The following is a 25,089-nucleotide window of genomic DNA, read 5'->3' as shown; positions in this document are numbered from 1 at the left end:
CCTATCACACATTAAGACCCTCTTCAACTGTCTGCGGTCTCTGTTGGTCAACAGATGAGGTCGGCCTGTATGCTTCTGTGCTGTACGTGTCCCGTCACGTTCCCACTTCACTACCACATCGGAGACAGTGACCTAGGGATGTGTAGGAGTATGGAAATCTCGCGTACACATGTATGACACAAGTGACACCCAATCACCTGACCACGTGCGAAGTCCATGAGTTCCGCGAAGCGCCCCATTGTGCTCTCTCACTTTGTGTAATGACTACTGAGGTCACTGATATGGAGTACCCGGCAGTAGGTGGTAGCGCAATGCACCTAATATGAAAAACGTATTTTTTATGGGGAGTCCGGATACTTTTCACCACATAGTGTAGATGTTTCCCTGGTCCTGGTAAGGAGCGACAGACTTGCTCCGCTTCTTCACCTTCACTTTACACAGTATAACGCTATTTATAGGTATCTCATTCCCAGAAGCAGGGGAGACAACAAACGAGAACAGAGGGTACTTTGAAGGAAGAGGTTTAGGGTAGCATGTACAGCACAGAGAACAGAGTGGGCTTTCCCTAGCTGCCAACAGCACATGTCACTGTGGTGTCTGTCTGTGATCTGAGCAGTCCATCATTGTGTCCATCACTCGAACGGAACCTGCAGTGGTCACAGCTAATTTTCCTTTTTCTTCAAACATTTCAGGAGCTAACGTAAATAACAGCTTGTTGTACACATGCAATTCAATAGAAATGTTGACTGCAAATAAGACCTAAATAATCCACGTAGCTATGGAAATCTTGGCTATTGCATGATTCTCTTCTTGCTAACATATCTGCCAACAAAAGATTTGATGAAAATGTTATTAGAATTCAACGAAAGCATTGTGAGCCATCAGAAAGTGCTATTTCTATTTCCAGTGTCTGTGTTTATGGCTCTACTGTGCAATGGCCTTCAGACATCCATGCATGTTTGAAGAAACAAGTACAGCTTGAGCTACAGCTGCGTGAAGTACAAGAGGCGTATTCACAATCGTGTATACGATGAGACTCCAACTGTACAGTTTACTGGTGATGTAAAAAGCTTGATGTCAGACCTGGACTGGAATCTGAATTTTCCAATGTGCAAGTATGATCGCCGAACAACTTCGTCTATGCGAGGATGCTTCAGTGACCGACCTAAAACTCCACATATCACCGTGAGTTTCCATGTCTTGCTGTAGAACAATCACTGTAACTCTCACTCAGGAAGAAACTTACTTATTGTTGCCACGACCTGTGCCTGGGCATATGAATACTACTTTCAGCGCCTGTGTTCAAAAACCTCCTATGGCATGTCCTTCAGACAAGGATGCATGTCTGAAGGAACAGACGCTGCTGCAGATCACACCTGTATTTAGCATAATAAATGTGTTTGCAGTTTAAAATACGATGAGATTCTCACTCTACAATTTACTGGTGACATTAGAAGATTTGTGCCAGACTGGGACCCGAACCTGGATTTCCCATTTTATGCGAGCAGTGGCCTTAACAACTTCCAGGATCCAGGTTAGAGTGTCAGTATGGAAGAAATTTTACTATTTTGCCAATATATAGGGTAAATCACCTAATGCTTCCTCCAGAAATATTGCGGGTATTGAAAGTGCTATTCATCTGCTGTTTTCATACAGTGGATTGGTAGTCTGGAGCTCGTATTGTTAGCCAATCCATAGATTGTACTAATACCTAGGAAGTGTATTTGTTGTGACAAGATACACTTTTCTAAATAGACCTACTCCTATTGACATTAACAAACGAAAAGTAGCGAAGTTCAGAATGTCAGTGGTGTTTGTTGCAGGATCCAAGTATGAGTCGTTTACAAGATACCGTATTTGAAACGTTCGACATCGGCACTTGTTTGTGGCATTCAACCTGCTTATTTGCGAAGTACAATGTCTTTATGTTTGCTTACTTCGAGCATGCGTGTTCCTTGAGAGCATTTAGACAAGCTATTCAGTTAGTGTGTGACAATCCAATGCAGACAACGCCGGTATTTGTATGACATACATTATGTGACCAAAGGTATCTGGACACCCCCAGAAACATTCATTTTTCATATTAGGTGCATTGTGCTGATACCTACTGCGAGGTAGTCCATATTGGCGCTCTCAGTGGACATTACACACCGTGATACAGCAGAATGGGGCACTCCACGGAACTGACGGACTTCGAATGTGGTCAGGTGATTGATGTCTCACTTGTCATACGTCTGTATGCGAGATTTGCACACTCCTAAACATGCGTAGGTCCGATGTGATAGCGAAGTGGAAACGTGAAGGGACACATACAGCACAAAAGCGTACAGGCCGACCTCGTCCGTTGAATGACAGAGACTGCTGACAGTTGAAGAGGGTCGTAATCTGTAATAGGCACATATCTATCCAGAACATCACACGGTAAATCGGAACTGCGTCGGTATCCACTACAAGTACAATGACATTTAGACGGGAGGGGACAATACTAGGATTTCATGGTAGAGTGGGTGTTCTTAAGCCACACATCACGATGGTAAATGTCAAATGACGCCTCGCCTGGTGTAAGAAGAGTAAGCATTGGACGATTGAACAGTGGGAAAATGTTGTGTTGAGTGACTAATCATGGTACACAATGTGCCAAGCGGATGGAAAGGTGTGGGTATGGCGGATGCCCTGTGAACTCTCTCTGCCAGCATGTGTAGTGGCAACAGTAAAATTCGGAGGCGGTGGTTTTATGATATGGCCGTATTTGTCATGGAAGGTGCTTGCACCCCTTGTTGTTTTGCGTGGCACTATCACAACACAGCTCTACATTCGTGTCTTAAGCGCCTTCTTGTTTCCAACTGTTCAAGAGCAGTTCGGGGATGGCGATTACATCTTTCAACATGGAAGAGCATCTGTTCATAATGCATGGGCTGTGGCCGAGTTATTGCATGACAGTAACGTCTTTGTGAACGACTGGCCCCCACAGAGTCCTGACCTGAACGCTACAGAACACATCTGGGATATATTGGAAAGTCAGCTTCGTGCCAGGTCTCACCAACCAACATCGATACCTCTCTTCAGTGCAGCACTCCGTATAGAATGAGCTGCCATTCCCCAACATACGATCCAGCACCTGATTGAATGTATGGCTGCAAGAGTGGAAGATCAAGGCTAAGGGTGGACCAACACCAGACTGAATTCCAGCATTACTGATGGAGGGCTTCATTGAATTTGTAACTCATATTCAGCCAGATGTCTGGATACATTTGATCACATACTGTATACAAGAAAATTGATATCAGTAGTAGTGTATTTTACTGCGCATGCACATCTAATTAAACTTTGTGGTGGACATTGTAGGCCTGGCAGTACACACACTTATCGTTGTGTAGCGTAGAATTGTAACTTGTCTCACGCTTACCTGGTGTCTGTCGGTGTCTCTGCAATCAGATGAGTCAGCTCCACAACAGTTTGTGGGTCGTTAACTACAGCCTCAGCCCAGCCCTGCGTCGCCATCACACGGAGCATGTGGGCCTTTATGAAGGCGACGGCGGCCTGCTTCAGCCTGTTGGCGGAATGCCTAATCGCGATAACACCTGCAGCTGCCGCAGTCTCGACAGACAGCTGGGCGACCACCTGTTGCTCACAGTGCGCTTTCAGTACCGACAGGCCGTATACGTCGGCGGCGACCAGCAGCTGTGGGGCCATGCTGGGCAGCTGGGGCACCTGCAGGGTGTAGAGGTATGCCAGCACCTGGCGCAGCACAGGACCCTCTGTGTCCGAGAGTACGAGCTGGCTGCTGCTGCCCTCTACAGTGACGCGACGGAATGTGTCCGCAAACACGGGACTCCTGGCGGCCAAGACAGCCCTGTGAGCCACAAGCCGCGTGTCCCCAGCCAGCAGAGTAACCATAGCGCCGTCCCCGGCGTCCAACAGGGCACCCAGATCCACGGCCATGGCCTCCTCAGCCTGCTGAACTCGTCCCACTGTGAGGGATTCTGGAACACAGTTTCCCAAGGGACAGATGGGAGTGGCTGCCAGTGCAGAGTTAATTATTTTATCAATTTAAAGGCATTTATAAAGCTGCCATCAGGATAAAATTCACACACAACATAGACTAAAGTGTGTAGATGAAGGAAATAATACTTTGGAAAATCTATTACATCTCCTCTTAAAACTTCCCTATTTGCTTGTAAAAAATGCCACGGAAGGAATACAGGCCTCCTATCATTTGTCTCTTTGTACAATTACTTGCTCAAAGTATCAAAATGGTGATCTAGCACAAAACTAAGAGCATATTTTATTCAACACACAGTCCCAATTTCTGCACTTATTTAAGGAAACAATGATATTTTATGTCTGAAATCTGTACCCCTCTGCCCTTAACCGCTAGCCCAGCATGTTTCTCTCCAGGAACTGATACAGGGGATCAACTAACTGCTGTCACAGTCTGGAATGACTTTTCTAGAAACATGATATAGAGATGGTGGGCATAGCTTGATGGCAACTTCTCACATATTCCAACATGACAACACCCAATATTTTGTAGGGTAGTGGCGTAACGGCCCCCTCCCCCAGTGGATAAAATTAAATTTTATGTGGGGTACAAACAACTGTGTCCAACTGTGTTTCGCTCACAATACTAAATTATTTCTAAAAGATCGTGTTTATCATTAATATTTCACAACAATGTAATAGTTATTACATAAGTTAACATTAATTAATTTTTATTTTCAAATAATAGAAGTAATGAATGACACAATGTGGTGCATGCTACAGCTTGTCAAACGAATGTATGAACTTCATATTCCACACATTATCCTCCTGCTGCACGCAATAGTTTTCACTTTGTACCATGATGGAGAAATTGAGACATATAGATCACATATGCTTCAATATCTCATAAAAATTTCTAGCAAATGACCAGAAATTTCGTCATCACTCAGTTCATAATAGTAAATGAAAAAATATTAAACTTCAGCTCAACACTTACTATGTAGTGGCTATTATTGTAGTGTAAGATGTGTACAGTACTTTTTTTTATTATTATTTGTGGCACCTAGTCACACACAAAGCGTTGGCAAGTTAAAATCTTTCGATTTCTGACACTGCAGAAGTAAGGAGTCCAGCAATCAAGTGATTCAGAAACAGTAAGTAGAGTGCACGAATTTTCACTTGATTGATTTTAAGTAAAGGTGCAGGGCGAGGGTGACACAAGTGTCAATAGAGAGAGAAGTGGTGTAGAGGAAACAAGTTTTGTAACAAGTGCATAACTTCACTGCAGACAGTTAGTTAACTTCCATTTTTGAGTAGTCTTAGACGCAATGAGAAAGGCTACATCATTACAAATCAGAAGTACCAATTGTATAATTGACACATTAGTCTGAGGATTAATAAAACGTCTACAAAGCTAAGTATCATTTATCTTTCATCACTTTCAAAATAAAAATTTTTGAAGGAAATATTCTTCTAAGTGGAGTTTAGTTAATTGCTAAATATGATGACTTAGTGTGTGTGTTTGGGTGGGTAGGGGGGTGGGGCAGGGGAGGTGGAGCTCTAGCTAGTGTCTGTTTGCACTCTGGGATAATGGTCTCAGAAAGGTTGGGAGCCATTACTGTAGGGGGATATGTCAGGGCCAGTCATAGAGAATACGCTATATTTTCAACACACATTTTTTCTATCATTTGATAATTCATGACACCCTACCAAATTGTTGCAGGTGGTACTGATAACTGACCTTTGTTGGTGTAAGTTCTTCATTATAAGCTGTTATTAGCGCTGAAAATAGTCACAGTTCCAGTTACTAAGTTAGATGATCAGGTTGATCCTTTAAATGACTTTTTAAATTACTATTATTTATTGCACTTGTTTTCTATCAGGTAGCTCTGAAAATCCGAGAAACAAAAAAGTCCTGGGAAAGACAACATTCTAGCTGACTATGTCGAACGTGGAAGAATTGGAATTAGAAATCTGTTAAATACTCCCTAGCATAACATATAGAAACTGCGGAATTTGCCCTCAGATTCTAGAAAAACGTTACACGACATTTGTCCTTAAAGGAGGAATGTCTTAAAATACGAAAATTACCGAAGCCTTAGCTTAGTTGAGAATGCCTTATCAAATAAAAGCTTCCACTGTCTTCGAACAATTGAGACAGGATTATCAGAAAGTCAGTTTGGATTCGGGAAAAAACAAAGAATCCAAGAAGGAGTAATATCATTAAACTTAATTTGAAATTGTAAATACATAGCTTTGGTAGGTATACAGGAAACGTCTCATGATGTAAAATGGCCAAATAAAGTTTGAGGTACAGGAGAGAGTAGGAATATACATAGAGAGTGATATGTTATGTGGAAGCTGTATAATAAAAGAGAAGACTTCCATTGGAGTGCACTCTACACAGGTTCAACGCAAGTTCACAAATGAGTCCGGCAGGGTGGTGTACTATAAACAGTTATCTTTAATCTATTCAACGAACAGATACTTAGGAGGGGGAGAAGTGTTACATGTAGTAATACAGGAGAATAGAGCAGGTATGCATGGCATAGCTGTTTTATCTGAAAGTGAATACAGTCTAGGGCCATGCTAGTGGCCTCTGTGTGCATCAGAACCAGAATGGTTCCCAAAGTGCACCTCCAAGGTGAATTTGGATAATCCATGAGTGGACATTGCACACCACACAGTCTTCCATTGAGGGTAAAGTGACATCTCGATCGCCAAATACTGCCTCTCAGCTCCCAACCGTGCCAATTTCACTTACTAACGAATCCATACAAATAAAAGTGGCCGAGAACAACATGGGGTGTTCGATGGGCATTCTAATTCCCATCGTGTCCCGCGGCTGGGGCATTGGACTGGATGAAGAAGACCCATTGAGTTCCCTCCACGGTCGCCAGATCTAACACCTACGGACTTTTACTTGTGGGGAACTGGAGAAACTTCCCACGCTGGAGGAACTTCTCCAGGAGATTACAGCGACATGTGCAGCGATCTACACTGTAACAGTGACTGACATAGTTGCGACGAGCCGGAAGCTGTGGCCGAGCGGTTCTAGGCGCTTCAGTCCGGAATCGCGCTGATGCTACAGTCGCAGGTTCGACTCCTGCCTCCGGCATGGATGTGTACGATGTCCTTAGGTTAGTTAGGTTTAAGTAGCTCTAAGTCTAAGGGAGTAATGCCATAGTGCTTAGAGAATTTTAACTACCGCTCGTCATTCTGCTATGTGTATAGCCGCCGACTATAAACATTTTAACACTTAAAGGAACCCTATGCTAAGCTGAAAGTTGTACAACATATGTGATGAATTATTAATTGTAAAATAAACACATAAGTAATAGTTTTCGTTCCTTATGGTGTGCATACATTTTTCTGGCTGACTGTATATAAAGAAGAAAAAAAATTTTAATTAGTTACAAAGTTCGGCGTGTTACAGTTTATTCAAAATGTAAACGTTACTACATATATTCGGATTAAGGTTATGACATCTTCGATGTTCCTGCCGTCATTGGCGATGAGGTGGCGCAGATGAATAGCAAAATTCTGCGTGACCCGCTGAAGTGTCGGAAAATCGATGCTGGCGATGGTCTCCTGAGTGTCTGTTTTCAGCTCAGCAATAGTCTCTGGGCTATTGCTGTACACCTTGACCTTAATATAGCCCCACCGAAAGAAGTCGATGTATTCAGATCCAGAGAATATGGAGGCCAATCGAGGTCCATGCCCGTGCCTCCTGGGTACACCAGAGCCAGAATGCGGTCCCCAAAATGCTCCTCCAGGACATCAAACACTTCCCTGCTTCAAAGGGGTCGAGCACTATCTTGCATGAATCACATCTTATCGAAATGAGGGTAACTTTGGATAATCGTGATTATATCATCTTCCAAAACCAAAAGAATATTGCACTGATTATTCCGTGACTGGAGACTGCACACCACACAGTCACCCGTTGAGGGTGAAGAGACTTCTCGATCACCGAATGCGCAGTCTCAGTCCACCAAATGCGCCAATTTCGCTTATTGACGAACACATCCAAATAGATGTGGGCTTAGGGGCGAAACGAAACCATATTCACATCAAAGTCCTGTTCGTCAATTCTGGAGACAAGAGTGTAGGCGAAACAAAACTGCTGTTCCATGGCCCTCGGGCTTAATGACTGAGGAGTTTGAATTTTGTATGGGAAAACATGCAGGTCTTCAGCAACTATACGTCGCAGTGCCTCCCAGTTTATTCCCAGCTGTTGTGCAGCGCGTCTGATAGATTTCCTGGGGCTGGTTTGAAACACAGCGCTTGTCATCCTGATGTTTTCAGGCGTTTCCATCCGTTTTGGTCCACTGACATTACGAACACTGTCAGCACGAAAGCTACCCGTTCTCTCAAACTTGCGGATCATATTCTTGATTTTTAGCACACACGGACCGGGTGTCTTCATCCTAATCTCGGTCGCACCACTTCCTTTGAGCCGCATTTGGGCTGTTATTGCTCGTGTAGTAGGCCTTCACAAGTGGTATATGTTCAGGTACGCTGTACCGTGACGTTTTCTCGTGCACGTAGCCGACAACAACCAGGCGCACGTGCATACGCAAACTAATTCCCATCATCCCCCGCAGCCAACAGTGCATTTTGAACGTCATAAAGGAAACCGTTCTGAAGCTATGAAGATTTCATTTCATGTAGGTCAATAATTGTCACCCTCAAACTTCCTGGCAGATTAAAACTGTGTGCCGGATCGAGATCCGAACTCAGGACCTTTGCCTTTCGCGGGCAACTGCTCTGTCGACTGGGCTACCCAACCACGACTCACGTCCCGTCCTCAGGGCTTCAGTTCTGCCAGTACCTCGTCTCCTACCCCCCAAACTTCACTAGCACTCCTGCCAGGAAGTTTCATATCAGCGTACACTCCACTGCAGAGTGAAAATTTCAGTCTGCAAACAAAGCCCAGGCTGTGCCTAAGCTATGTCACCGCAATATCCTTTCTTTTTTGGAGTGCTAGCCTTGCAAGATTCGCAGAAGAGCTTATTTGAAGTTTGGAAGGTAGGAGACGAGGTACTGGTAGAACTGAAGCCCATAGGAGGGGACGTGAGTCCTGCTTGGGTAGCTCAGATGGTAGAGCACTTGCCCTCAAAAGGCAAAGGTCTTTAGTTCTTGTCTCGGTACGGCACACCCTTTTAATATGCCAGGAAGTTTCATATCAGCGCACACTCTATTGCAGTGTGAAAATTTCAATCTCGAAGTGTCAGCCTGCATGAATAACTTTCCTTCCTGATTTCTATCGTAAACATGTTGTTGTTGTTGTTTTGGTCTTCAGTTCAGAGACTGGTTTGATGCTGCTCTATCCTATGTAAGCTCCTTCATCTCAAAGTACCTACGGCTATCTACTTAATGTATTCATATCTTGGTCTCCCTCCACGCTGCTCTCCAATACTGAACTGGTGATACCTTGATGCCTCAAGAAAAGGCAGACCAAGAGATCCCTTCTTCTAAACAATTTGTGCCACAAATTTCTCAATTCTATTCAGTACCTCCAGACTAGTTACTTGGTATACCCATTTAATCTTCAGCATCCTTCTGTAGCACCACATTTCGAAAGATTCTATTCTCTTCTTGTATAAACTATTTATCGTCCATGTTTCACATCCATACATAGCTACACTCCATAAAAATACTTTCAGAAACGACTTCCTGACATTTAAAACTATACTCGATGGTAACAAATTTCTCTTCTTCAGAAACGGTTTCCTTGTCATTCTCAGTCTACATTTTACATCCTTTCTACTTCCACCATATCAGATAATTTGCTCCCCAAATAGCAAAAGTCATCTACTACCTTAAGTGCCTCGTTTGCTAATATAATCCCCTCAGCCTCACCTGATTTAATTCGACTACTTCCCATTATCATCGTTTCGGTTTTGTTTAAGTTCTTTTATCCTCCTTTGAAAACACTGTCCGTTCCATTCGACTGCTCTTCCAGGTCCTTTGCTCTCTCTGAAAGAATTCCAATGTCATTGGCAAACCTCAAAGCTTTTATTTCTTCTTCGGATTTAAATTCCTACTCTGAACTTTTCTTTTGTTTTCTTTACTGCTTGCTCAGTACATAGACTGAATGACGTTGGGGATGGGCTACAACCATGTCTCACTCCATTCTCAACCACTGTTTTCCTTTCATGCCCCTCGGCTGTTATAACTGCCATCTGGTTTCTGTACAAATTGTAAATAGCCATTCACTCGCTGTATTTGAGCCCTGTCGCCTTCATAATTTGAAAGAGAGTATTCTAGTCAACATTGTCAGAAGCTTTCTCAAAGTCTACAAATGCTAGAAACGTAGGCTTACCTTTCCTTAATAAACCAAATAATCGTAAACATACGCCAGTGTATTGCTCTTACGTCTTTCACCTTAGGCAAATACATTTTTTTCAGCTTTGGAAGACAAGAGTCAATTATGAATGAAAAACGAGCGCAGTACTGTTATGTCGTCCATCAGTCCCTCCCGATGGGGATCCCACACTGCACAGCAATACTCCAGAATAGGACGGACAAGCCTGGTGTAAGCAGTCCCTTTAGTAAAGCTGTTGCAGCTTTTAAGCGATCTGCCAATGAACTGCAGTCTTTGGTTTGCTCTAAGCAAAAAATTATCTATGTGATCGTTCCAATTTAGGTTATTTGTAATTGTAATCCCCAAGTATCTAGTTGGATTTACAGCCTTAATATTAAGTGTGACTTATCGCGTAATCAAAATTTCTTTGGATTTCTTTTAGCACTCGTGTGAATAACTTCACTCTTTTCTTTATTCAGCTTCAATTGCCACTTTTCGTACCATACAGATATCTTATCTAAATCATTTTGCTGTTCGTTTTGGTCATCTGATGACTTAACAAGACGGTAAATTACAGCATCATTTGCAAAGAATCTGAGAGGGCTACTCAGATCGTCTCCTATGTCGTTAATATTGTTCAGGAACAACAGAGGGAAAAATTTGGTAATTTGTGGTAAGGTCTTATGGGACCCAACTGCTGAGGTCATCCGTCCCTAAGCTTACACGCTGTTTAATCTAACATAAACTAACTTACGCTAAGGACGACACACAGACCCATGCCCGATGGAGGACTCGAACCTCCGACGGGGGGAGTCACATGGAGCGTGACAAAACGCCCTTGACCGCGCGGCTATCCCGCTCGGACACAACAGATGGCCTATAACACTTCCTTGGGGAACGCAGGATACTGCTTCTGTTTTACTCGGACTGTGATCTTACTGAGAGGAAATCACGAAGCCAGTCGTACAATTGAGGCGATTTTCCATATTCATGCAGTTTGGTCAGAAGACGCATGTCAGGAACGGTGTCGAAAGTCTTCTGGAAATCTAAAAATTTGGAATAAGTTTGACATCCCCTGTCGATAGCACTCATCACTTGATGAGTATAAAGAGGTAGTTGTGTTTTACAACAACGATGTGTTTTGCATCTGTGAGGCAATACTGGACTTACGACTTATCTTAGAAGGAAGATTAAGGAAAGGCCAACCTACGTTTCTAGCATTTGTAGACTTTGAGAAAGCTTTTGACAATGTTGACTGGAATACTCTCTTTCAAATTCTAAAGGTGGCAGGGGTAAAATACAGGGAGCGAAAGGCTATTTACAATTTGTACAGAAACCATATGGCAGTTATAAGAGTCGAGGGGCATGAAAGGGAAGCAGTGGTTGGGAAGGGAGTGAGACAGGGTTGTAGCCTCTCCCCGATGTTATTCAATCTGTGTATTGTGCAAGCAGTAAAGGAAACAAAAGAAAAATTTGGAGTAGGTATTAAAATCCATGGAGAAGAAATAAAAACTTTGAGGTTTGACGATGACATTGTAATTCTGTCAGAGACAGCAAAGGACTTGGAAGAGCAGTTGAACGGAATGAACAGTTTCCCGAAAGGAGGACATAAGATGAACATCAAGATAAGCAAATCGAGGATAATGGAATATAGTCGAATTAAGTCGGGTGATGCTGAGGGAATTAGATTAGGAAATGAGACACTTAAAGTAGTAAAAGAGTTTTGCTATTTGGGGAGCAAAATAACTGATGTTTGTCGAAGTAGAGAGGATATAAAATGTGTAAGTAGGCTGTTTATGTTTTCTTTATGTAAGTAGGCTGTTTAGGTTCTTATATTGGTAACGCCGCCGCCACGTAGCGCTCTCTGTATGAAAATGAAATCACTGGCTGTGCTGTGTGCAGTCTGTGGCTAGTTTGCATTGTTGTCTGCCATTGTAGAGGGGCAGCTGGATGTTAACAGCGCGTAGCGTTGCGCAGTTAGAGGTGAGCCGCCAGCAGTGGTGGATGTGAGGAGAGAGATGGCGGAGTTTTGAAATTACATATATTATGACTTGTGATGATATTAAGGTAAATACATTGTTTGTTCTCTATTAAAATCTTTCATTTGCTAACTATCCCTATCAGTAGTTAGTGCCTTCCGTATTTTGAATCTTTTATTTAGCTGGCAGTAGTGGCGCTCGCTGTATTGCAGTAGTTCGAGTAATGAGGATTTTTGTGAGGTAAGTGATTTCTAAAAGGTATAGCTTAATGTTACTCAGGGCCATTCTTTTGCAGGGATCTTTGATAGTCAGATTGCGTTGCGCAAAAATTATTGTGTGTCAGTTTAAGCACAGTCGTGTACAATTGTTCTAAGTGGACGTTTCATAAGTATAAATTGTTATAAAGGGGATGTTTCATAAATGTAGACTGGCAATGGCAAGGAAAGCGTTTCGGAAGAACGCGAGTATAGATTTAAGTGTCATGAAGTCGTTTCTGAAAGTACACTCCTGGAAATTGAAATAAGAACACCGTGAATTCATTGTTCCAGGAAGGGGACACTTTATTGACACATTCCTGGGGTCAGATACATCACATGATCACACTGACAGAACCACAGGCACATAGACACAGGCAAAAGAGCATGCACAATGTCGGCACTAGTGCAGTGTATATCCACCTTTCGCAGCAATGCAGGCTGCTATTCTCCCATGGAGACGATCGTAGAGATGCTGGATGTAGTCCTGTGGAACGGCTTGCCATGCCATTTCCACCTGGCGGCTCAGTTGGACCAGCGTTCGTGCTGGACGTGCAGACCACGTGAGACGACGCTTCATCCAGTCCCAAACATGCTCAATGGGGGACAGATCCGGAGATCTTGCTGGCCAGGGTAGTTGACTTACACCTTCTAGAGCACATTGGGTGGCACGGGATACATGCGGACGTGCATTGTCCTGTTGGAACAGCAAGTTCCCTTGCCGGTCTAGGAATGGTAGAACGATGGGTTCGATGACGGTTTGGATGTACCGTGCACTATTCAGTGTCCCCTCGACGATCACCAGTGGTGTATGGCCAGTGTAGGAGATCGCTCCCCACACCATGATGCCGGGTGTTGGCCCTGTGTGCCTCGGTCGTATGCAATCCTGATTGTGGCGCTCACCTGCACGGCGCCAAACACGCATACGACCATCATTGGCACCAAGGCAGAAGCGACTCTCATCGCTGAAGACGACACGTCTCCATTCGTCCCTCCATTCACGCCTGTCGCGACACCACTGGAGGCGGGCTGCACGATGTTGGGGCGTGAGCGGAAGACGGCCTAACGGTGTGCGGGACCGTAGCCCAGCTTCATGGAGACGGTTGCGAATGGTCCTCGCCGATACCCCAGGAGCAACAGTGTCCCTAATTTGCTGGGAAGTGGCGGTGCGGTCCCCTACGGCACTGCGTAGGATCCTACGGTCTTGGCGTGCATCCGTGCGTCGCTGCGGTCCGGTCCCAGGTCGACGGGCACGTGCACCTTCCGCCGACCACTGGCGACAACATCGATGTACTGTGGAGACCTCACACCCCACGTGTTGAGCAATTCGGCGGTACGTCCACCCGGCCTCCCGCATGCCCACTATACGCCCTCGCTCAAAGTCCGTCAACTGCACATACGGTTCACGTCCACGCAGTCGCGGCATGCTACCAGTGTTAAAGACTGCGATGGAGCTCCGTATGCCACGGCAAACTGGCTGAAACTGACGGCGGCGGTGCACAAATGCTGCGCAGCGTGCGCCATTCGACGGCCAACACCGCGGTTCCTGGTGTGTCCGCTGTGCCGTGCGTGTGATCATTGCTTGTACAGCCCTCTCGCAGTGTCCAGAGCAAGTATGGTGGGTCTGACACACCGGTGTCAATGTGTTCTTTTTTCCATTTCCAGGAGTGTATTTGTATGGAGTGTAGCCATGTATGGAAGTGAAACATGGACGATAAACAGTTTGGACAAGAAGAGAATAGAAGCTTTCGAAATGTCGTGCTACAGAAGAATGTTGAAGATTAGGTGGGTAGATCACATAAGTAATGAGGAGGTATTGAATAGGATTGGGGAGAAGAGAAGTTTGTGGCACAACTTGACTAGTAGAAGGGACTGGTTGGTAGGACATGTCCTGAGGCAACAAGGGATCAGAAATTTAGCATTGGAGGGCAGTCTGAACGGTAAAAATCGTAGAGGGAGACCAAGAGATGATTACACTAAGCAGATTCAGAAGGATGTAGGTTGCAGTAGGTACTGGGAGATGAAGCTTGCACAGGGTAGAGTAGCATGGGGAGCTGCATCAAACAAGTCTCAGGACTGAAGACCACAACAACGACAACATGTCTATCTGTCAATAAATCGTTTTCTTCGAGGTAATTCATAATTTTCGAACACAGTATATGTTCCAAAACCCTACTGCAAATCGACGTTAGTGCTGTGGGCCTGTAATTCAGTGGATTACTCCTACTTTCCTTCTTGGGTATTGGTATGACTTGAGCAACTTTCCAGTATTTAGGAACGGAACTTTCTGTGAGCAGGCGGTTTTTTATAATTCCTATATATGGAGCTGTAGCATCAGCATAATCGGAAGTGAACCTGAGTGGGGTACAATCTGGACCGGAGGTTTTCCCTTTATTAAGTGATTTAAGCTGCTTTGCTACACCGTGGATGTCTCTACTTCTATGTTTCTCATCTAGGCAGTCGTTCTTTATCGGAATTCAGAAATATCTACTTCGTCTTCTTTGGTGAATTAGTTTCGGAAAACCTGTTTCATAACTCTGCTTTAGTGGCACTGTCGTCAGTGACTTCGCCGTTGTTATCGTGCGTTGAAGGTGTTGATAGCGTCTCGCCACTGGCGTGCTTTATGCGCGACCTGTCGCTGTTCCTTGATCACTGTCAACTGTCCTCAGTGCCAGTGATTGGCCGCTCGCTAAAGGGTTAATAAAGGTGGCGTTTGGACATTTAAGCTGCTGATTCACAGCAGCTTACACCTCGGCACTTCCGAGGTGAACACGTATACAGAATCCCTGCATACTTACACATATGGAACTTTTGTGCATTGTGGTTGGCTTTTTCTTTCACACATTTGCAACCACACGGACAACGTTTATATATTGGCTTTGGCAAGTATTTCTGTGGTTATGTCACTTTGTACGTATATCCACACACAACTTACAGTGCTTACTCACTAAATGCTGTCGTCGTATGTCTCCCTGTGGCCGCCACGCCTACAGGAGAGATGACAGGCTGCTCCCTGCCGAGGACAGAGAGCTGTACATCACCATGGTCGTCGTATTCCACGCCAAGACAACTTGGTGGCCAAGGAATCAGGGTTGAAAAGATGTTTTGCTCTAAATGCAAGTCCGTCTGGAGACTACACACCATGTTCCTCGATGCTCAAAAACTCGGTGATGTTTTCACAATTCTTCTCCTACTTTCGTTTCTGCCCCTGTGTGGTCAACAGAGAACAGGCCATTGCTTCGGTATCTTTCTTTCGTCTGTGAACATTATACTGTTGTGTGTATTTTGTTAATTCACTAGGATTTATCTATAATGTCTGGTCTCACTTCAGAATAACGAAAGACGTCTGTCCTGTATGCATTTTACATCTGTTTGTTACCAGATTTTTCTGACACAAAAATTAAAGATTTCTAAGACACAAATTAAAGATTAATATGATTAACTTAAATTGTATAGGCACTTAAGTATTTTGCAACCATACATAATTTTTCAGTTTTTATATACATATATATATATCTTGTGTACTTCACCGTCGTAATTGTCAGTAAAAATGGACTACGCCTGTCATTATAGACTTTCATTTTGCCTCTATGCATTCACCCTTCAATACCTGATCTGCTGCCCATAGAAAAGTACACTTTCAGTGGCTTGCTTGTGCCATGTGTACTTGCAAATAATAATCCATCTAAAACGTACGACCACTAACAGCCATAATTATTAGTCTGCAAATGGCGCAAGTACTGATATAATATTGTTTAGTACATTGTTCTCAGTCACCAGTAGAAATATCTGCATTTATACTCATTACATAGTGTATGTCTACATGTAGGAAGGTGAACAATCTGTGCGTACAACTAACTACACAGACTAAGCATTTGAATGTTATATATACTGAAGAACCAAAGAAATTCGTGTAGGGCGCCGCGAGCCCGCAGAAGTGCCGCAACACGACGTGGCATGGACTCGACTAACGTCTGAAGTAGTGCTGGAGGGAACTGACACCATGCATCCTGCAGGGCTGTCCAGCTGTCCATAATTCCGTAGGAATACGAAGGGCTGGAGATTTCTTCTGAGCAGCACGTTGCAAGGAATCTCACTTATGCTGAATAATGTTCATTTCTGGGGAGTATGGTGACCAGTGCAAGTGTCTAAACTCAGAAGAGTGTTCCTGGAGCCATTCTGTAGCAATTCTGGACGTGTGGGGTGTCGTATTGCCCTTCTGGAATTGCCCAAGTCTGTCGGAATGTACAATGGACACGAATGGACGCAGCTGATCAGACAGGAAGCTATGTACGTGTCACCTGCCAGAGTCGTGTCGAGTCGTGTCCAACAGCAAGCACCCCACACCATTACAGAGCATCGACCAAGTTGAACAATCTCCTGCTGACATACAGGGTTCATGGATTCCTGAGGTTGTCTCCATACTTCCATCCACTCGATACAGTTTGAAACTATACTCGCCCAACCAGGAAAGACGTTTAGAGTCATCTACAGTCCAATGTCGTTGTTGACTGGTCCAGGCGAGGCGTGAAGACTTGGCCTTCAGCTCCGAAGTCCGTTATCGATGATTTTTCCTTGTCTCGTTTTGCAGCCTGATTCTTGTTGACGGCCCAGAATTAAAATCTATAGCAATTTGCAGAAGGGTTGAACTTCTGTTAAGTTGAACAAAATGGTGGTGCGGGAAATTGTCCACTTCATCAGGACATCGGAGATGCTGTGTCCCATTGCAACTGTGCCGACTATAACTCCACGTTGAAACCCACTTACGTCTTGATAACGTGCCATTGTAGCAGCATAACCGATCTAACAACTACCCCAGACGCCCTCATCTCGTGGTCGTGCGGTAGCGTTCTCGCTTCCCACGCCCGGGTTCCCGGGTTCGATTCCCGGCGGGGTCAGGGATTTTCTCTGCCTCGTGATGGCTTGGTGTTGTGTGCTGTCCTTATGTTAGTTAGGTTTAAGTAGTTCTAAGTTCTAGGGGACTGATGAGCATAGATGTTAAGTCTCATAGTGCTCAGAGCCATTTGAATTTGAACTGCCCCAGACACATGTTGTCGTATACAAGCCTTGCCGACCGCAGCGCCGTGTTCTGCCTGTTTACATACCTCCGTATTTGAATACTCACGCCTATACCAGTTTCTTTGGCACTCCAGTGTAGATGACTCATCATAAATCTCACTGTATACACAGACATACACGTAATGCCTGTTGACTTTTCCTTTCATACATTTGTAACAACACGGAAAACATGTCTGTGCTTATTTATGTTTGTAACTACCCAGTCTTACCAGTCTTAATCATTAAATGTTCTTGTCGTATGTCTTCCGTGAACGCACTCGTACTTCTTTAAAAGCACTGTTCACAGTCAATTGTCTTCCTTTCATAATTATTGTTGGATATACGCAGACCAATGCACTACTTTTATTTCAGCCACGTTAAGTACTTAAGGTTCGATTTTCGAGTCGTGTCGAGTACTGTGCCTGCTTTCCATTGCCATTCAAACAAACGAAGTGTCTGTATGTAAGTTCTGTGTAGTGAAATATTTTTGAATACACAGTATCTTTTATTTCTCCATCTGGCGCGGACACGAATAAATCAGAAGGTTTTCCAACTTGTCATCAGGCCACATGCAGCATGTGAGAAATATGTATTTGCCTAATTTAGTAATCACACTTGCAGCGAAAGTTCCTGTGCTTTGCTGCTGGTTTCTGAAAATGTGAGTCGCAACTGGAAATAGCAAACGTTTCAACTCGAGTGGCATGTCCGCTGGAATCGTTGGGTTGTGAGGCAACAGTATAGCTTCTCCTGCAATGTTCCCATTTAAACGTGTGGTATTAATGATATTGTCAAATTTTTTTGCCAAAAAAGTGGTACCATTGGAAAATCGTGGTGGCTTTATGATTCGAAAAAGAATGACATCCAAGCAAATATACATCGTTAAACCGTGCAGCAGAAGGCCTGAAGTGAATTTAGGAATATGGCTGAATTTTTAAGAACTTCATTCTGATTCATTGCAGTGTCAGTGCATAGATATACAGTCGCCTCGCCCGATGCTTTGTTTTACATGTAGATGAATAAGTATGTTTAAGGATGTGTAGTTCATGAGCGAATTAGTTGAAATGAACTATTCTGAGAAAGGAACTGTTTGAAGTGGCCTTTCTCTTAGTAAAATGTAGTTAGTTTACTTCTGGTTTCCCCTACATATTGGTAGTTAGAATCCGTGTGAACAAACTTCTCCTCCCTTGATACTGAGTACAGCTGAATCCCAGGAAGTAAATGTCCTTCGTTCTGACCTCCTAGTGGTGGACTGTACGGATTGCATCTGATTAGAAGACTGAAACCGTTCTGTCAGTTTCTAATCTCGCCCCTCCTTTCTACTTCCATCTGTTGTCCACATAAGGCAAAAGATTTTATGATGATTTGAGAGGAGCGAAGATTACAGATAACTTTCTAGATTACTTAGCTTGTCATTTTTAGTTGTCTGCAGTTCTTTTTTTCTAGAGGCTGATTCTTTGAAGATATAAATGTCACATCAGCCCCTCGCCCTTGGTTTAAACCAAATACATTGGAAGATTGTGGTTGCAGCAAGTTTTTCACATAAATATATTTTCTCATTTTGTACTATATCAACAGCATTTTCATTTTTCGCATTAGCAAAGCTGAAATTAAAGTGTTCGCACAAAAATACGTCCGATCACAGACATGCTTACGACTCTCTCACTCTGCAGAAGTAGCAATATTCCAAAGGGTTTACAATTTTGGTTAACAAATGAATTCTTACTACATTTGTTTACATAATTAATTTCGATTATTGTCTCACAAATGAATCCACAAATCAACATAGTAAACAGTATAAGATTGTGTAATTAATTACAGAAATTTTAAGTGTGACATAACTCTTAGTTTCAAATGTTTCTAAAAAAATTATTTTAACTATACATTCAGAACTAGTACTTATCGATTATAACATATGAACTAAAATATGTCATAAAGTAATTGCATTTAATAAATTTTAGCTCGTAATATTTTATACCACATACGAAATTATATGAAAGTTTTCATAAAGGCAGCTGAGATAATATTGACCTGTCCAAGATTCGGAAAATAATACTGGTATCGACAAGTACTGTTATGAAAAGTAGTGCTAGAGGAGGATGTCCCGTTACATGCCCTCTTACTTAAGTTCAGCTTCCAGTTCCGAACTGTGGGAACTGCGTGGGATAGAGGAGAGAAGCCATTCCGTTAGTTGGCTTAGTTCACCTCAGTCTACAGTACCTGTATCTAAATATTTCCTTCTCATGTTAAGACCTAATTTTTGCGAAATAATTAATAAGAGCGAGTTTTTTCTATTTATAGATCTTGTCAGATGGAAAATTAGATAGCAGATAATCGCTTTGGTGACAAGGATAATAATTTCATCCCTAGTGCTTCCCACTTCGTGGGTTCCCAACTAAATACTTTGGATAAAACTGAAAACGCTCAGCCCATTGTGTCAGAAAGACTGCATGAAAAAAAATCATAGAAATATGAAGTCTGATTTGTTTTTAAAGGTCTGAGTCATAGTTCGTTTCGCATAACTATGAAGCGCCGATGTCTGCTCGCGTCCTGCCCGTCGTGGAGTGCACGAGCTCGATTTCTTTGTTTACTCCTCACCACGGCTCTGTGCACTGCTCCCTGTTGAGAGCGAGCCGTGGCGCACACTGAACGCCGGGTAGCGATCAGGATCACTTTTCAAATTGAATATGCACGGCTACGACCTTTTGAAATTGAGTTGTACAGGATGATCTTCGCCTGGACCCACAGGATGTAACTGGCATTCACTTTTCCATTACTGGTAACGTTGAAGGTGTCAGTATTCGCACCGAAGAATTGTGTACCGACATTGAGATCCACCACGTGCCAAACCTCAAGTTCAATGACCCTGACGGACATGGAGGGGCCTCCATTCGATTAGGGTCTTTGAACTCCCGACTGAGGTCCCACCAGACATCATCATGTCGTCTTCCAAGCCATATCGCAATGTATGCAGTCACCAGGCCGACAGATGGAAACCATTGATACCTATCCTGTTCTCAACAGTGTCCGTCAACTGAAATATGAATTAGTGAAGCATGTGCCATTATACCTGTTTATAGGAGCATGCAACGCCATCATCACATATGACATGCAGCCCCGTTGCTGCAACTAGGAAGGACATTCCGCCAAAACTGTCCCTGGCGCTGGCTTGGAGAGACACCACTCAACGACGCTGCCCCCATTGCGACGTCCATTGTCCATCCAGTCACCTATGCTGTGGGCACTGCACAAACTGCTGGTCTTCAGCACTACTCACGTGATCCATTACAAACGGTGACTGCCATCGCAGAGACTGATCTGGCACCTATCACATCACTGGAACCAGAGCTGTTAACTGGAGGAGACACTCTCCTGCCTAGCACCGATGACAACAACACAGAAATGGCTCCAAATGTTGTACCAATTTCTGCCTTCCTTCTGTCAGCCATTGAACCAATGGGCAATTGCTACCACAACTCTGGATAGCATGTTTGCAAACAAAAGCCTCAATGGAAGCGCCAAAAATGGCACTGTGACCATTGGATGACTACCTTTAACAAATGGTGCCTGACGATGACCAAATGTCTGATGACGCCAAGTCCTCTAACACTTTGTCTCATGATTGCTTAATGTCATAGTGACACAGTCGTGCCAACCCTTTTATGCGTGCATCCCAGGTGGCATAACTCTTTTGGTACCGACTCCACTTGTATGCACAGCAGACTACACAACTTCTATAGTAATGAGCTTCTGGGAATATGAGGTAGACGATGACACCGCACTACTGCCTTGTGCTACCGAAGGGAGTATCCAGATGGTGGTATGGGGCAGAGCAACAACACAGTGACTGACAATGCTACAGATGCCACAACTGGTATACCATGGAGAGCCACTGACAGAGGGCATGTAACTTTCCAGGTGGGCATGGGGACTAAATAATACTGACAGGCCATGCTCAATGTCAGTAACATTAATGCGCGCCATAAACTGACGATGTTACAAGGCTCACAGAATACAGCAGGTGCAGGCATAGCCCTCCTCCAGGAGATGTGATGTATTTCGTCAGCTCTTTCAGATACAACACTCATGTTTTCCACGCATCTGCCATTGGCAGTATCATGACGTTCTTCTCTGTGAAGGCTTGATTGCCTCACAGAAGCGGCACGACGCTCACTCTCCATGGCATCAGAACTGTAAATATCTACACCATCTGCCAACTACACACCATATGAAGCCCTCTCCACGATTCATTCAAATGTAAATGTCGTGTGACTAGCGCCTCCCGTCAGGTGGACCATTCACCGGTTGCAAGTCTTTCGATTTGACGCCACATCGCGACTTGCGCGTCAATGGGGATGAAATGATGATCATGAGGACAACAGTCCCTGAGAGGAGAAAATCTCTGACTCAGCCGGCAATCGAATCCAGGCAGTTAGGATTTGCATTCTGTCGCACTGACCACTTAGCTACCGGAGGCGGACTTTCGACTTGTTGACTCGTGGGAATAAGTACATGGCGATAGGGAGGGTTTCACACACCATACCAGCAATTCCCATCCACATACACGGCATCTCTCAAGCCTGAATGCCAACAGCTCATGGAGGCAATATGGAAATCCGGCACCGTAATGGCTTCCTTGAAGAGTGGAAGCATCAGTGTCTATTGATCCCTGTTGCTCCAGAACTCTGACATGAAGATCTTCACTTGACTTTCTACACCACAGCTGAGAAGGGTTCCCTGCTTTATGGTCTCCCACAATCAGGCGTCTTTAGGAGGCTGTCACAACATCTGCACTGCCTTATGTCGGTACTGTAACATTACTGTGCTTAGACAGACACTGTGTCTGATGGGAGTCTTCGCTTCCCTTGATTTCAGCTAGGCCTTGGAAAGGGTTCATCACTCTTATCTGGCAGTAGTGATGCAGAATGTGGGATTCCCAGACAGCTCTGCTGCGCAGCATCTTCGATCCTATATGATCGTCGACTTATGCCATCCATGCTGGTAGAAGGATTGGTGTGGCAGATGCTCTTCCAAGGTCCTGTACTTTCTCGCCATGGAACCGTTACTTTGCGGCCTCCGTCAACTCCTCAGTAAGTCTGTGGGCGACCTGGTCCTTGTCCTGCGCAGCAGAAACGATGTTCAAGCAACACTGAAGTGGGTGGGGTACTAGGGAATTGCTTCAGACAGTGTCATTAACATTTGCAAATCTCGCTCATTGCCTATAAGACGTGGACTGCCTGCTGAATGCGTTACTCTGCTGCATGTCCGTGACGTGATAACATGTCTACGCATTAATTTTTACAGTCAACTTGGGGTGTTTTGTCGCCCTTAACAATAGGCGCTTATTATGCTGGATCCGGGCAGAGCTCCTTTACCACTGAATCTGAACCCTGCACATCTACAATGGACACAGTATGCAAACATTTATGTTACATCGCAAATCCTGCACATGGCCCAGACTTTTCCCATCGTGCCGTCAGTGGATAGACACAAGTTATCCACACTGGCATGTGGTTTAAGGTGAGCTATGAGTTCCGCACCCTTGTGAAGGGCAAAGGAGGCCTCAGTTTTTGTCATCTCCAACATCAAGCAATTGTCCTCTTTAAATTCTTGGATGTCAAGATGTGGCAACGTATTTTGACTTGTCTGATCAGCTTATTGACCAGTCGCTGTCATTGCCCCAATGCTGCTGACAAATGTCCCAATGTCCATTCCCTGCTGGAGCTATTTCTTTCATGAATACAACTACATCTGGACCCCACTTCTTCCTCCACATCTACCGATGGCCAAAATTATGCCTCACTTGCAATCGTAGCTTCTGCTGAATGTGATTGAGGAGAAACAACCCCTTGTTGCGTGGAATGCTGTATTGCGTCAGATGTCCAGTCCACCTGATACATGATGGTTATTGGGAAGCAGGTATTGGAGTCGCTTCTATCCAGGATACACCTTGTAGCATCGCCATTATATACCACGTGTGGCCTACAACGATGGCTGTGAAGGCCAGGCACGTAATGTTTAGCCTTTGGTCCAGCAGATGTCGGCATTTATTTCACACGACTCCTGACATTATCACAGCCCAAAAGCTTCTCTTCCCAGCTATGGACTGTTTCCTGTGGACCAAGACTCAATCAGAAGCTCGGATTAGCGGACATGCTGCCTAGTACCTGTTTGGTGGTGGTCGATTTGTGGCAGTACCTTAATGACTGTCATTGTGCAGTTGTCAAGAACTCTAAGAACCAACAATATTTATCGGACATTCTCAAGGGTGCTTTCTGTAACCACCTTCACAGCTGGATCATACATGCTAGGAACAGCGACATACCTTCCTTTCCTCCGTTTTACAGAATCTATCCCCTGAACAGTTATTCATAGACACTTGTGAAAAGCTATGCGTCAGTGATTTGCTAACGCATCCCTACCACCCAGACTTTCTCTCGATGATGCTGAAGGCTATCGTCAGTCTTCATGGGGAAGTGCTGGTGCAGCGGAGATGGCTTAAAAACACTATTAAAAAAGAACTTCGCTGTATCCTCCTTTCCCCTCTGGTAAACGTTAATGGTGTCATATTAACTGGGGCTACACATGAAGTTGAGGAGATTTTTTTCAGGGGGGGGGGGGGGGGGAGGCTTCTTATTAAGTGTAGGATAAGAGTGGCGATGGTATTAACTTCTTCTTTTCTTTGTATGCCTAGTTATAGTCAAGAATGTGAGAAATATGGTAAAAAAAATGGTCAATGAGGCATAGCTGACATTTTCTCCACCGAGGGACTGGGTATTGTGTTGACTTCAACATCATTTCATGCCAATCGACACGTAGGCGCCGAATTGACTTCACCTGAAAAGCCTTGCAACAAGTTGTTGGACACACACAGGTGAGGCTCCTGGCGTACCCACAAGCATCATCATTGTATTCAGTTTTGTAGTCAATGAAATTATTAAATACGACTTTCTAATTATTGCCGTGCGTAGTGGCTGCGTGGTTTAGGCGCCATGCCACAGACTGCACAGCCCCTCCCGCCGGAGGTTCCAGTCCTCACTCGGGGATGGGTGTGTGTGTTGTTCATAGCATAAGTTAGTTTAAGTAGTGTATAAGTCTTAGAGACCGATGACCTTAGTTTGGTCCCTTAGGCATTCACTCACATTTGAACACAGTTTTCTAATTATTAGTTTGTGGGTTTTTATTACTGCTCTTGTTTTTTGCTCGTTTCAACTGGTGCATCCAACTAATTCAATAAGAAGAAATATCTCTAAAGGAGTAGTTGTGTACAAAGGACTGGATCGCCCATCTCACAATTTTTGTAATTCTGAAAAATTTGAGCATAACTTTGTATCTGACTGCTGTCGCTTTGCGGAAGTTCGTAGCCAATGTGATGCATTGTGTTGATTCATCGGTTGTCACTCTTCCATTCCAAATATACACTCCTGGAAATGGAAAAAAGAACACATTGACACCGGTGTGTCAGACCCACCATACTTGCTCCGGACACTGCGAGAGGGCTGTACAAGCA

General features: G+C 44.1%; 1 protein-coding gene across 1 annotated transcript in view; it reads right to left on the bottom strand.

Moving 5' to 3' along the window:
- Positions 1-25,089, bottom strand: part of LOC124554102 (ankyrin-3-like) — a 116,148-nt gene that overhangs the window by 28,699 nt on the left and 62,360 nt on the right. The window contains exon 4 of the mRNA XM_047128167.1: positions 3,407-3,983. Coding sequence (XP_046984123.1) covers positions 3,407-3,983 — 577 coding nt within the window. The remainder of the gene's footprint in view (positions 1-3,406; positions 3,984-25,089) is intronic.

This window comes from Schistocerca americana, chromosome 11 (genome assembly GCF_021461395.2).
Source record: "Schistocerca americana isolate TAMUIC-IGC-003095 chromosome 11, iqSchAmer2.1, whole genome shotgun sequence".
NCBI lineage: Eukaryota > Metazoa > Arthropoda > Insecta > Orthoptera > Acrididae > Schistocerca > Schistocerca americana.
Note: the sequence above shows the minus strand (reverse complement) of the source record. Positions and strands in the feature narration are given on the sequence as shown.